A 12696-nucleotide genomic window follows, 5' to 3' on the forward strand; every position below is an offset into this window, starting at 1 on the left:
TGCATCTGCATCCTAACCATCACTTTAAGCAGGAAGCCTCTGAATAGACTGCATGTTCTGCTGTTGCTTATGTAACAAATTAATAATTTATTTTATATGCGCAAAAGATGCTTTGAAGCAGTAATTGACAGGCTGACCTGGCATTTCTTGGGTCCTTTACCACTGTAGGAACCTGCGTTAAATGGGTTGTGAGGTGTAAAACAGCGAGTTGCACAACTTGTTCAGGAGCCATAAAACACGACACACGCCCACAAGCACCAGTTTCTATATATTTCAATCCCAGTGCCTATTTCTCTGGCGGCTTGCATCCTGGGCTTCACGGGAATTTTTTTTGCTTGCATGGCTGCTGAAGATTTGATATTCAAACTAGGAGAGATTTTCATCCGGATTGTTTCTATATGTGGATTGCATTTCTTTGCTATTTGCTTCTGCGACTATTTACACAAATGAAGGGAACGTCACAGGAACTGTTTCTTTTCAGTTTAAACTCCCTTTTCAGCCCGGAAAGAATTTGTTTTCATTTAAGGAATCCCACATGAAGCGTTTTCCACGTGCAGTAATATGCCATCACCTATTTCAGCGCTAAGCTGCAGGTATAATAAACCTGGAGGCAAGTTTAGGTCATTGTTTTCTGAAGCTTAAATGTGTTTAATGTTAATTAGAGCCTGTCTGTACTTGTAATCCCTGGAGATTGAATCTAATAAAAAGACCAGATGAGACTGTACTTTCAACTAATGAGCAGGAAAAACTCCTGCTGACTAAATATTCTCAGGGGTAGAAAGAGGATTGAAAGTTTTTAAGTGTATTCTTGTACATTTACTTAAAAAAATGTGTCCTGGGAAATTTTTTTCAAGGAAATTGAGCACTGCCTGTACGTCTGTTTGACTTTGAGAATTTAATTTAAATAATAACTCAAACAGTAAATAAATCAGTAAATCAAAATGCATCAAAACACAACCCCATAAAAATAAATTAATAAAATGTAAAAAATGAAAAGTCCAAATCATAGAGATTCTAAATCAATTTATCATTCCAATCTATATCTATGAGCTTCAACTTGATGACTACAGTGAGAATTAACTATAAGCAATTTATTTCACAACTTTGTATTAAAAGGTGACCAGGGACTGATTTATTTGTCAATCAGATTTTTTTTCTTGTAGCAACGTGTTTGCAGTCACCACACATTTTTAGTACACTGCTTGCTGCTCAATAGTTGGAAAATATAGTTGTGAGATTATGCCTGAAAACTGTGACAAAGTGAAATTGTTCTTCAGGATGTGCACAGTTAAAAAGACCATCCTGCATAAATTAGCTTCATTTTTTACTTATTTTGCTTCTGATATTTCTGACGGCTTACAAAAAGTAGAACGAATCTTCAAACCTTGAACAAAGAATGTTTCATGAGTATCATTTTATTTTTAGGTCACTTTGGTACAGACTGTGGAGAAGCCTGTGTTTCTCTTTCTGTTCTAAATGTGACTGATATTACAGAGCACAGACGTTCACCTTTCCCTTGCAAATAGTTTTAGAGAGAACTGCGAGTCCCATGCAGCAACATGCATATAAACATGAATGAAATTGATGCTATCGGTTTGGTAAATGGTAGTCTAAGAATTGCTGATGGACATAATTTGGTTAAACAAAACGTGATATATTGTTTGAGTTCAGTGAAGTAGAGTGAATTCAAATAAAACTTTCCTGTTTAAAGTGCACACAGGTCCCCAAACTGTTTATAAAATATGAAAAAAATACTTATACTTTAGATTTTCTATATTCTCGTTTGTTAATTTTTATCTGCGGCTTTCTGACCAATCGCCGATTACACAATCTTTTAAAAAGCCTGACCTGCTTATTCCAAGTTTAGCCCATAGTCAAACCTTTCTCACAGGAGAGCTGAGGACAGTGATTGATATTTTAGACCTTTGTTGAGATATGAGATCGGTGGATCAGATCAGCTTCACATGTAAAAATAGGTTGACCACCAATCTCCCAAAATTAAGAAAGCTGGCACAAATATATATACAGAGAGCGAGAGAGTTACAAGTACATTGAGTTTTATTATTTTTACTATTTTTTTGAATAAATAACTAAGACAAAGAAACTTACTCAGAAAACCCCCTAACCAAACATCCAGATAAACAACAAACAAGTGTGATTAGAACTGAAGTTAAGGAATCCTGTTCTTTTCCTAGATAATGCACCATATGGCCTTAATTCACGTCCCATATCATGCTGATCCCATCTATCTATGCTTGCACTAAAATCACAGAGCAATATGTGCTGGACATTAAAGGAAATGTAACATCAAACTGACATTAAAAACCTCTTTCCCAAGGAAAACATAGTCAAGATGAGCAACACCTACATAAACCTGTTTACATACTGTAGTGCACAGAAAACAGTTTCCTAAAACACTTTTGTTTTACCTTTTGTCACTTTTGTGGTTCCATATATTTCAAATTAATCCCATTTCTAACAAACCTCACACTGCCCTCTTCTGGTTAACTTTATGTACTACTCCAATCCGAATCACTATTTTTGTCTAAGCTTTGAGTACTTGTCCGGGGTAAGTTTATTTACACCAGAACTGATCTGCACATGTTAGAGCGCTTTTCGTGGCCCCCCTCCCAGCTTCTATTGATTATAATAGTCGTGTCGCCACGCCCACGCCTCATTTCAAATCTGGCGCCCATAACACACAGCTGCGGCGGGGCCACTCCCCTCTACTCCCTCGGGCCGATGTGGGCGCGCAGGCGCACTGCTTCTAATGGGCCGCCATTTTGTGTTAGGCCTACTCCTCCAAAGCGGGAGAAAATTAAGAGCTCGGCGCAGAGCACACACCACCGTCTGCTGCAGGATTGAGAGGAGCAATCAGCGGCACTGAGGTTCGAAGTGACTACAACGGGGAAAAGAACCAACCAGTAGTAAGTAAAAGTATCATTTTGCCTCCAAACAAGGAGAGGTTTTTGTAGGAGCCGTCGACGGCCTCTAGGTGTCACGGTAGGGCTTACCGTCCAGGCGGCTGGCGGGGGGTGTTTGTCTCCCTCTATCGTTATCCAAAATACACTAAATGCCTCTATAAACCCCCACTAGGTGAATCTGTCAAGTATGTTTGAGGCTTCCAGACGAGATAATTGTGTATTTACGTGGGGATGTATGTATTTATCGACATTTCTGATTTAAGTCTTTTCAGGCCTGACGTCCATCTTATCGTGCCCTTTGTTTCCTGTTTTCAGACGTTGTCGCGCTTCCCCACTTAAACACAGCGAAGCTTAGCCAAGTTCTTGTCTCGAAACCCAACTTGTAAATTATTTCAGATCAAATAAAAGCAAACGGAAGACGGACAACTTGTGTTTTTAAAAAAAACGGATTCATGAGTGGCTGGGGGATTGGCCGATCGACTGATTGTGATTGGCAAACGGTCAAACCCCATCAGTGTCTCATTATCACCGCAGGAAGACGTGAACTGACTCTGTCGATGGCCGTTTTTTTTTTTCTTTTTCAGTTAAACCGTCGGGTTCGCGGTTTCTTTGAAACGGCACTTTATGAACACATTTTAATGTGAATTACTGTAATTTTTTTCACTATAACTCAGTTTAACCTGCACTCCAACATGAATTCCATTATTCTTGTTTTTGCGCGCTCCAAGTTAGACTACTTCGATAATTTTATTTATTTTATTTTTAACCACTTTGGGGTTCAGACAAATAATACTCAACCAATTGTGCTGCTGAAACTACTACAGCGGGAAAGGGCGCACCACGTGAAAGTAAAATACTTTTTAAATTACAAATCTATGAATAATCGATTTGCACTGATAAGCTTTATTTAGTTTTTTTTCTGAGCTGGTAAAACAACAAAACGGCGACTGAAGATTCTTTTATTTGTTGTCTTTTCTGGTTTGGGGGAGTTTATTATGTTGTCTCAACTTTGATTTGTTGAAAGTCCTTTTGAGTATTTAAGCATGGTCAAAGGGCAAAGAGCCTTGTAGTAATTTCTCTAAGGTTGTGTCATGTAGATGTTGGGCGATACAGACTTAAAATTTAAACTCTCATCTCGTGGTAACTTTTGCAAAGTTAGTGAAACTTATTCCAAATGGCCTACTTTTGTACCTGCGTGCAATAGTTTACTGTTAATAAATTGTGTTGCATTGTGTTCAATATTTTTTTTCTTGTGGAATAAACACATGGAAAAGTTGATGAAAGTTATAGTGTTCAGTATAAATGCCTATGCTTCATGCCCAATCCTAGATTATATTCTTTGTTTTTAATTGTTTAACCTTCTTGTTTCTAAATATTAAGAATATAAAATCAGTACATCACATTTAAATGTTTTTTTGTTTGAAACGGTTCACTGTAACACAGAAACATATTTTTGATTTACCTTGAACAATTCTCATTCTTTCAGTTGAGATGATTTTAAATCTTTATTAGATTAGAAACAAACTGGTTAAGGTCTGGCAGATGCAGCTGAAGCCCATGAACTTTGCTGTGCGTGATTTTTGAAGCTGGAAATGATGGCACTCTTGAGTTCAGCACCTTTTCCTCCACCTTATTTTTAAGCACTCAAGTGACAAGCTCACAAATCTATTTTTAAATATTCCTTGCACTTGAAGTGATAACTGGTTTATGTCTATAACTCTTAGTTTCTGTCGAATTGGATGCTAAACTCAGGACTCTGCAACTGCTAACGTTTCCACCTCATGCACAAATTATAATTTGTGCTTATAACATTGTTATAAGCAATAACAATGTTGCTTATTCAAAGCAACATTGTTGCTATTATTGGATACCTTGATGTCTGATTAACTTAATTACTGCCCTACATTTTATGGCGTGCAATTTCAGACATCTGAATCAGGCCTGTCTAGATTATAATTAATGAAAACATAACACCTTAGGTTAAGATGAAATCGAAAGTGGGAGGGAGAGAAATTAGGGACGCAGGATATATTGACACCAACATCGGTATCGGCCCTCGAAATAAAACTGTACCAACATTAACAACCAATAGTTTTCAGCACCTCTACTGGATAGTGGTTGGTTTCCTTATTCCTAACTATTCCAACTCTTTCTTTCCAGAGCGTTGGTTGGCCCACTGCCATGGAGGGCGAGGTCGTTTCCATGGACTCTGCTCAGGCTGCTGCCCTGGGCGCTGATGGGAAGGTTCTACCGGAGGGCGGAGAAGCTCTGATCCAAGCAGCGCAGGGAGAAGTGGCCGGTGACATGAACATGATGGTGATGGACGCGCTGGATCCCACTCTGCTGCAGATGAAAACAGAAGTGTTGGAGGGAGGCGGCACTGTGACGGTTACCGGAGGAGACGAGGGTCAGATCATCACACTTCAGGTGTGTACAGGTGACTAAAGTGGGTTGTGAGTAACTGGACGTATTGTGAGTTGTTTAATTGTAGCTCTGAGCTGTTCTCTGCAGGTGGTGAACATGGAGGAGCAAGCCGGTGCCGCGTTAGGTCTCGGTCAGCTTCAGCTGGTGCAGGTCCCCGTCACAACAACCACTGTAGAGGGGCTCCAGGCCACTTTTGTTGAGGCATCAGGCACTAACAAGGATGCAGAACCGGTTATCTGCCACACCCTTCCTTTGCCTGAGGGCTTCCAGGTGAGAAATGATTCCTTCCTTCTTTTAAATCCATGGTGTTGAGATTATTATTAAACAGCTTTGATGCTACACACTGAATCTTTAATGGCTTGTTTAGGTTGTAAAAGTGGGAGCGAATGGTGAGGTGGAGACTGTAGAGCAGGAAGAGCTCCAAGCAGCCCACGATGAGCTCCAAGCAACACAGGAGGAGGAAGAGGAAGATGATGAAGTGGTGGAACCTGAAGCTGCTGTCCCTCATCAAGAAGACCCAGAATGGTCAAAGGATCCAGATTACCAGCCCATCGCTGCTGTCCGCAAAGGGAAAAAGGGCAAAAAGAGCCGACTTCGGTATGCAGAGGGAGATCGGGACATGGATGTTTCTGTGTACGACTTTGAGGAAGAACAGCAGGAGGGGCTCCTGTCAGAGGTCAATGCTGAGAAAGTTGTGGGCAATATGAAACCTCCAAAGCCCACCAAGATCAAGAAAAAAGGTCCATTTTCATTTTAAGCACTTTCACAGTGCGTTGGTTTCCTACTTAAATTTTGTTGTCAATATTGTAGTGTTACTTTTTTTTTTTTTTTTTTGTCTGTTCTTAGGTGTAAAGAAAACTTTCCAGTGTGAGCTGTGTAGCTACACCTGTCCAAGACGTTCTAATCTGGATAGACACATGAAGAGTCACACTGACGAGCGGCCGCACAAATGTCACCTGTGTGGCAGAGCCTTCAGAACAGTCACGCTGCTGAGGAACCACCTGAACACACACACAGGTAAAATGAAGCAAATATATTAAAATAATTCTACTTTAACATCGGGTACCACATCTAGTATTCATAATTACTGAAGTGATAATTCACGTGGTTCTGTCAAAGTTGGATTAAACAGCAAATTGACAGTTGACTACATGCATAAATATACAAGTGTTCGAAACTAGTGCAGAGAAGTTTATTCTCGTTTTCTCACATTTTAGGCACCCGGCCACACAAATGCACAGATTGTGACATGGCGTTTGTGACCAGTGGAGAGTTGGTGCGTCATCGTCGCTACAAACACACACATGAGAAACCCTTCAAGTGTTCAATGTGTGACTATTCCAGTGTGGAGGTACTTTGATTTATTCAAGGATGCTGCATTTAGTTTTTAAATGTATTTACTTGTACCGTGAAGCAATTATTTTAATTTTGTTTTCTTAGGTGAGCAAGTTGAAACGGCACATCCGCTCTCATACTGGGGAGCGGCCGTTCCAGTGCAGCCTTTGCAGCTACGCCAGCAGAGACACCTACAAGCTGAAAAGACACATGAGGACACATTCAGGTAAAACACACCTGGCCTGCTGTTTTTAACCAGTTTGCATGTTTTTGCACAGCGCATCAAATTTTTTTTTCTTCCTTTTGTGTTTCAGGGGAGAAGCCGTATGAGTGCTACATCTGCCACGCCCGTTTCACACAGAGCGGCACCATGAAGATGCACATTCTGCAGAAACACACAGAAAACGTGGCCAAGTTCCACTGCCCCCACTGCGATACGGTGATCGCTCGCAAGAGTGATCTAGGTAAGTCCTGCCAGGATGTAGGAACAAAACCCGACACAGAGTTGGAACTGATTCTCTTGAGAATGAGCGACTTTAGGTTGTGTGGCGCTTTCCTCTCTAACAATAATTACCTGGCCGCCTTTTCTGTAGGTGTTCACTTGCGGAAGCAGCACTCGTTTATCGAGACGGGGAAGAAATGTCGTTACTGCGACGCCGTGTTTCACGAGCGCTACGCTCTGATCCAACACCAGAAGACTCACAAGAACGAGAAACGTTTCAAGTGCGACCAGTGTGACTACTGCTGCAGACAGGTGGGATGCAAGCATCTGCTGCATGAAGTTATGACTTTACATGAAAACTGCCAATTGTAAGATGCTGGTGTGTTGTCTTGCAGGAGCGCCACATGATTATGCACAAGCGTACACACACAGGGGAGAAGCCGTTTGCCTGTAGCCAGTGTGAGAAGACTTTCCGTCAGAAACAACTTCTGGATATGCACTTCAAGCGTTACCATGATCCAAACTTTGTTCCCACCGCCTTCGTCTGCAGCAAGTGTAGCAAGACCTTCACTCGCAGGGTAAGACGCAGCACAGTGTAGCCACTGCAGTTTGTCCGTTGGCTGTCAGAGATTTACAGTTTGGTCTGTTCAACAGAACACAATGCTGCGTCACGCAGAGAACTGCATGGGTGAAGCTGGTGGAGACGAAAACGGAGACCCGTCTCCCAAGAAGGGACGGCGTGGCAGAAAGAGGAAGATGCAGAGCAGAAGGGACGACGACGACGACGATGATGATGATGACGATAACACTGGTACTTTAAACTTTATTTTAAGATTTAGCTTTTGTATGCGTTTGTGTTCTGCACTTCTCTTTCTGCTCACTTCTTTTTACTCCGTATCTTAATACTTTCTGAAGCACTGTCTGGTTTTCAAAGTAAAACTGCTTGATAGTATCTGCAAAACTACTACACATGACTGATTAGTAGTCCAGGACCTGGTGGTTGGAGAACTTATTTATTTAAACTTTTATTAAATTATCAAAAATATTCTAAATAAACATGTCACAAACCTCCTTTTGTTGTACACAAAACAGAAGGTTAAGTGCACATTTTCTCTTATAGATTATTTTTTTTAGAAATGTAGGAACTTTTGTTTGTAAGCAGCAAACCTTTTTTTTTTTTTTAAAGAAACTTTATTTTTTGTCTCTTAAAGCTCAATAAAGTGGTCTTTGTATCTCTTCAGCTAGCTGATTAAAATGTACCCATCTGGGGTAACTGCAGGAGATTTTAACAAGCCTGGTTTTTGTTTTTGTTTGTTTGTTTGTTTTATGTAGAAGGAGAACTGGATGAAATAGAAGACGAGGAAGATGAAATGCTAAATGAGATCGAAGTGGAACAAGCTGAACCAGTTGTCCCAATTCCTGCACCAGTTGAACCCCCGGTGAAGAGGAAACGTGGACGCCCCCCGAAGAACAAGCCTGACCGTAAGTTTCTGTCTCGTTTTTAAAATGTTCACACTCTGACATTTTACTCTGTAGCACCAGATTCTGACTCGAGTTTTTTTTTGTTGTTTGTTGTTTTTGTTTTTTGCAGCCGCTGCCATTATCCGTGTGGAGGATGAGGTCACGGGAGAGGTGGATGACATCATCGTGAAGAAGGAGGTCGGTGCGGAGCAGGAAGAGGGCGCCATGGAGGAGGTGGTGGTTGGCGGCGTCAAGTCGACCATTCAGTTGGAGGAGCTGTCTCAGGTAGAAGGAGCGGAGGTGCAGATGAGCGATGCCCCGCCCAACGGAGACCTGACCCCCGAGATGATCCTCAGCATGATGGACCGATGATTTATGTGAAGGTGGATTCTGTAAAAACGCCCAGACCTTTGGTTAAAATCTTTATTTTAATTCTTGGCATTTAGGATAACAAAACCTTGCACCATGCACAGAAAACATCACTGTTGTAATTTAAAAATGTACTTTTTAATAATGTGTCGATAAAAGACTTGGGACAAGTGGGGGAGAAAATGTTAATAAGGATTTATCAAACCAAAAACAAATTTTAGTACATTTTAGTTTGAGGTGGCTGTAGTTTGTTGCAGTTTATCTATGGGTGATTTGGTTTACAAAAGTAGTGTGTTAATCCATATTAATTGTCTTCAAAAATATCTGGATGAGCTTTTTAACCTTTTGTAGGACATTTCTTGCCATTTTAGGCTGATATGGAGTGTGTAAATAGAACCTGAATATTTAAAGCCCAAATTGAAAAATTTGATTGTACGAACAAACGACTGTCTCTGATTACGGCCACTTCAAATTACAAACCATGAAATATCTTGAAATTTTTTTTTTGTTTTGTTTCTTTCTATGTGGTTAGTACACTTTCTTTTTTTCTTAAATCATATTCTAGTTTTTAAAAGCTTAATAGACTGCTTATCTCATGCAACTTTCCTGCTACTGTAATACCTGTAGAAGATGTGTATGTACTAAACATTGTCACAGATGAGTGCAAAGATAAAAACAAAACAAACAAAAAAAACTAAATAGTTTTGCTCTCATGTGTTGTCATTCCACATTAGGTTAATGTTTTCCTTTTTGTACTATTGGCGAAGCTACGTAGCAGCTTGAATGACCTTTTAATAACTGGCAGTTGAGAACAGATGTATGACTGTACAACCAATAAAAGTAGTCATGGGACTGATACGTTTCTGCAGTTGTAATGATCTATATTTTTAAAGAAACTGGTTTGGCTTTGCTGATATGTTAGTACAGTTGCAGCAAGAATTCATTTGACACATTTTCTTAAAATTGGCTGGCCGGGGGGGGGAAGCAACAAAATGAGAAATGTCAACATATTTTGCTTGCAAATATATTTTATTAAATTGGAAAGCCTGATTTTTGTTTTCTTTATTTATTATATGACAGATGAGTGGAGAAATGTGCCTGAGTTTTAGCTGGACTTGACTTGCTTCCTGTTTTGACGACATCTGGAAATATACAAACTCAAAATAACTCAATAATACTTTACAGGTCTGGATAAAGGAGAACAAATGAGAAAAAAAATAATGTATTTCCACATGTTAATCCCTATTCAGTTTAAATCTTGTTTGTCCTTTTCTCCATCAAATCCTCTTTTCATTTTTCTGTCCTTCCATCCTTGTGTTCTTTCTACTCTTGTCCCTGTTTTTCGTCTTTCCTCTCTGCCCTTCATCTGACTTCAGTTCCTCCCTCCTCTTGTGTCCTGCTTCCCTTTCCTCCTTATGTCCTTCATCATTCTTTTCTTTCTTAACTTCTGTTCTTCATTGTTGTCCTACTTGTCTTTGCTCCTCCTTTCCTTGTGCTCTCATCTTGTTTCCTTCCTTGTCATTTATTTTCCTCTGACTCTTGTCACCCTTCCTTTCTGTTTTTTTTTTTTTTTTTTTTTTTTTTTTTTTTACCTATTTCTATATTTGAGGCCTGCAAGTTATTGAAATATCTCAAATAATTTTATTGATATTTTATTAAAAAGTGGTAATTCTGGAAAGGTTAGTTTTTACATAAAAAATTATATATATAAAAACTTGAACTTGCTTATAATTATAACTGGCTTGATTTTCACTTGTCACGTGCAACTTTCTTCCATGTGACGTGTCTCATAGGCAAAGCATGTTGAGGCTAATTACAGATACTTCCACTGTCAGATATACACGTTTATTCTCTTTTTTAAAAATGTACAGAGACATTTCAAATTAGATTTAAAGGGAAGTTATCTTTCAGTTATTATTCCTATTAATTTGCAAGAATGGCGAAAAGCACCATCAGTTTGTATAAACTGATTGTGCTACTGAGATAGTAAATCCATCTGAGTATTTTTACTGTTAACTGATTTTTGCAGCATTCTGCAACTTTAGTGAAAGAAACATTTTTGCTCTGTCCAGCTAAATAAAGCTTTAGGGCTGCAAATGTTATACAATCTTCTGAAAAAATCAAGTTGGCTTATAATTTTTAGTAAATACCTACTGTAGAAAATTTTATTGTCCTAGATGAAAACTGGAGCAAAACTCCAGTTTTCCAGAGAAATGTCTGAAGGATTCTACTGACGTTGATGTCAAACCTCAAGTGCAGAAAAATACCACAAATTTCACAATGATTTAAAAATAAAATCTATTTGTAAGAAACATACCGAGTCAGTTTTATATTACTGAAAGTAGCAGGCAGGTGCTGCTGATGAAAACCTTTTGATAAAGTGATCAGTAACAAGTGGAACCATCTTCATAAAAGCATCTGTTTAGATAGTTTGCTGGTCTGTTAACACAATGCCAATATGGAAAGACATCAGCAATGTCTGAGAAGGAAGATGGACTGTTTGTGGTGGAGGTTCTCTACCACTGAGCAGCTGTCATACCATTTAATATTTAAAAGTGTAAAATTACAAATAGCACACCTTAATTACAAGTGTGTAAACTCGGGTCAAATTAAAGGTTTGCTTGTTCATGTAAGGTTTGTTAATTGAGTGAAGCTGTTTTTTATTTTATTCTACTGCTTACAAAAATCTTGTCAAACTGATGGTTTAAAGTTGCGGAAAGTGTCGAAGTGGCAGCAAAAAGCACCACCGCCATTCCCTCCTGCTGTTAGCGGACTCAGAGAAGGCTACACTACAATATGTGTTCCCGTTGTACTCGGAACTGAGAAATTCCGACTTTCCAGTCGAGAAAAATCAACTGGAACGGCATCATAAATCAGATTTCCCGCTGATAAACTGGCAGTAACTCCAATAGCCCCAGGTACACTGGACTTCGCGTTTCAAAATGGCCGCCGCTCTCATCAACGGTAGTAAGATGTGGTGGAAGCATGTTTATTTTACGAGAGTACAACTAAGATTACGTCTTAAATATTGTAGCGCCCATAACTCTAAACTGCTCAAATACATTAAAAGTGGCGTTTGTTTATGTAAGTCGTATTACAACGTTTATAAGCATCGCCATGTTGAATTTTTTTTACTTCTTAACTAGAATGACGTTACCCGTTGGTTTGACTTCAAACCAGCTCCGAATTTTGTGCCGGAGTGATAAAATATTCACAAGTTCAGGTATGTGGATTTGTTTTTGAATAATTTGTTTTGGATCATTTGGAGCAACAGTAAGTGCGACTCAAACAATAAGAATTTGAAGTTGTTTTAAAATACAATTATAAAACTCCTATAGAATATTTTTCAGAAATTCAGAGGTCATTTTTCTGTTCAATTTCAGCTGCAAGACTGAAATTTGGGGCACATTTTTTGCCTCAAATGTGCATTCATAAACTTTTAATAACTGCTGCTCAGTTTCATTTACACACATAAACCATAAACAGACAATGGTATTTTGATTTCATGTGGTTTCTGAGAGCCACCTAGAGTTTCAACACTGATCAAGAATTATAAATAAAGCAAATAAAAATAAGAAATACTGTAACTGAATGACTGCATTAATGAAGAGCAAAAGTTTTAGGCTACTTGATAAAACTACTGGCAATAAACTCTGTTAAATCTAGTTTGCTGACTACAGATAGTATTTTGTGGTCAGTTTTTTCTTTTTGTATTATTTTAACGCATACATTCCACTGTTG

At 39.0% G+C, this 12696-nt stretch overlaps 1 protein-coding gene across 1 annotated transcript; it reads left to right on the forward strand.

Moving 5' to 3' along the window:
* Nucleotides 1-2709: 2709 nt before the first annotated feature.
* LOC122843426 (transcriptional repressor CTCF-like) lies at nt 2710-9817 on the forward strand. Its single transcript, XM_044138150.1, has 13 exons — nt 2710-2927; nt 5085-5351; nt 5436-5618; nt 5716-6088; nt 6195-6365; nt 6566-6699; nt 6789-6909; nt 6998-7147; nt 7277-7437; nt 7521-7703; nt 7780-7936; nt 8458-8607; nt 8717-9817. The coding sequence occupies exons 2-13, from the start codon at nt 5106-5108 to the stop codon at nt 8956-8958; spliced, it is 2271 nt and encodes a 756-aa protein (XP_043994085.1). The 5' UTR covers nt 2710-2927; nt 5085-5105; the 3' UTR covers nt 8959-9817.
* Nucleotides 9818-12696: the final 2879 nt, after the last annotated feature.

This window comes from Gambusia affinis, linkage group LG02, assembly GCF_019740435.1.
Source record: "Gambusia affinis linkage group LG02, SWU_Gaff_1.0, whole genome shotgun sequence".
NCBI lineage: Eukaryota > Metazoa > Chordata > Actinopteri > Cyprinodontiformes > Poeciliidae > Gambusia > Gambusia affinis.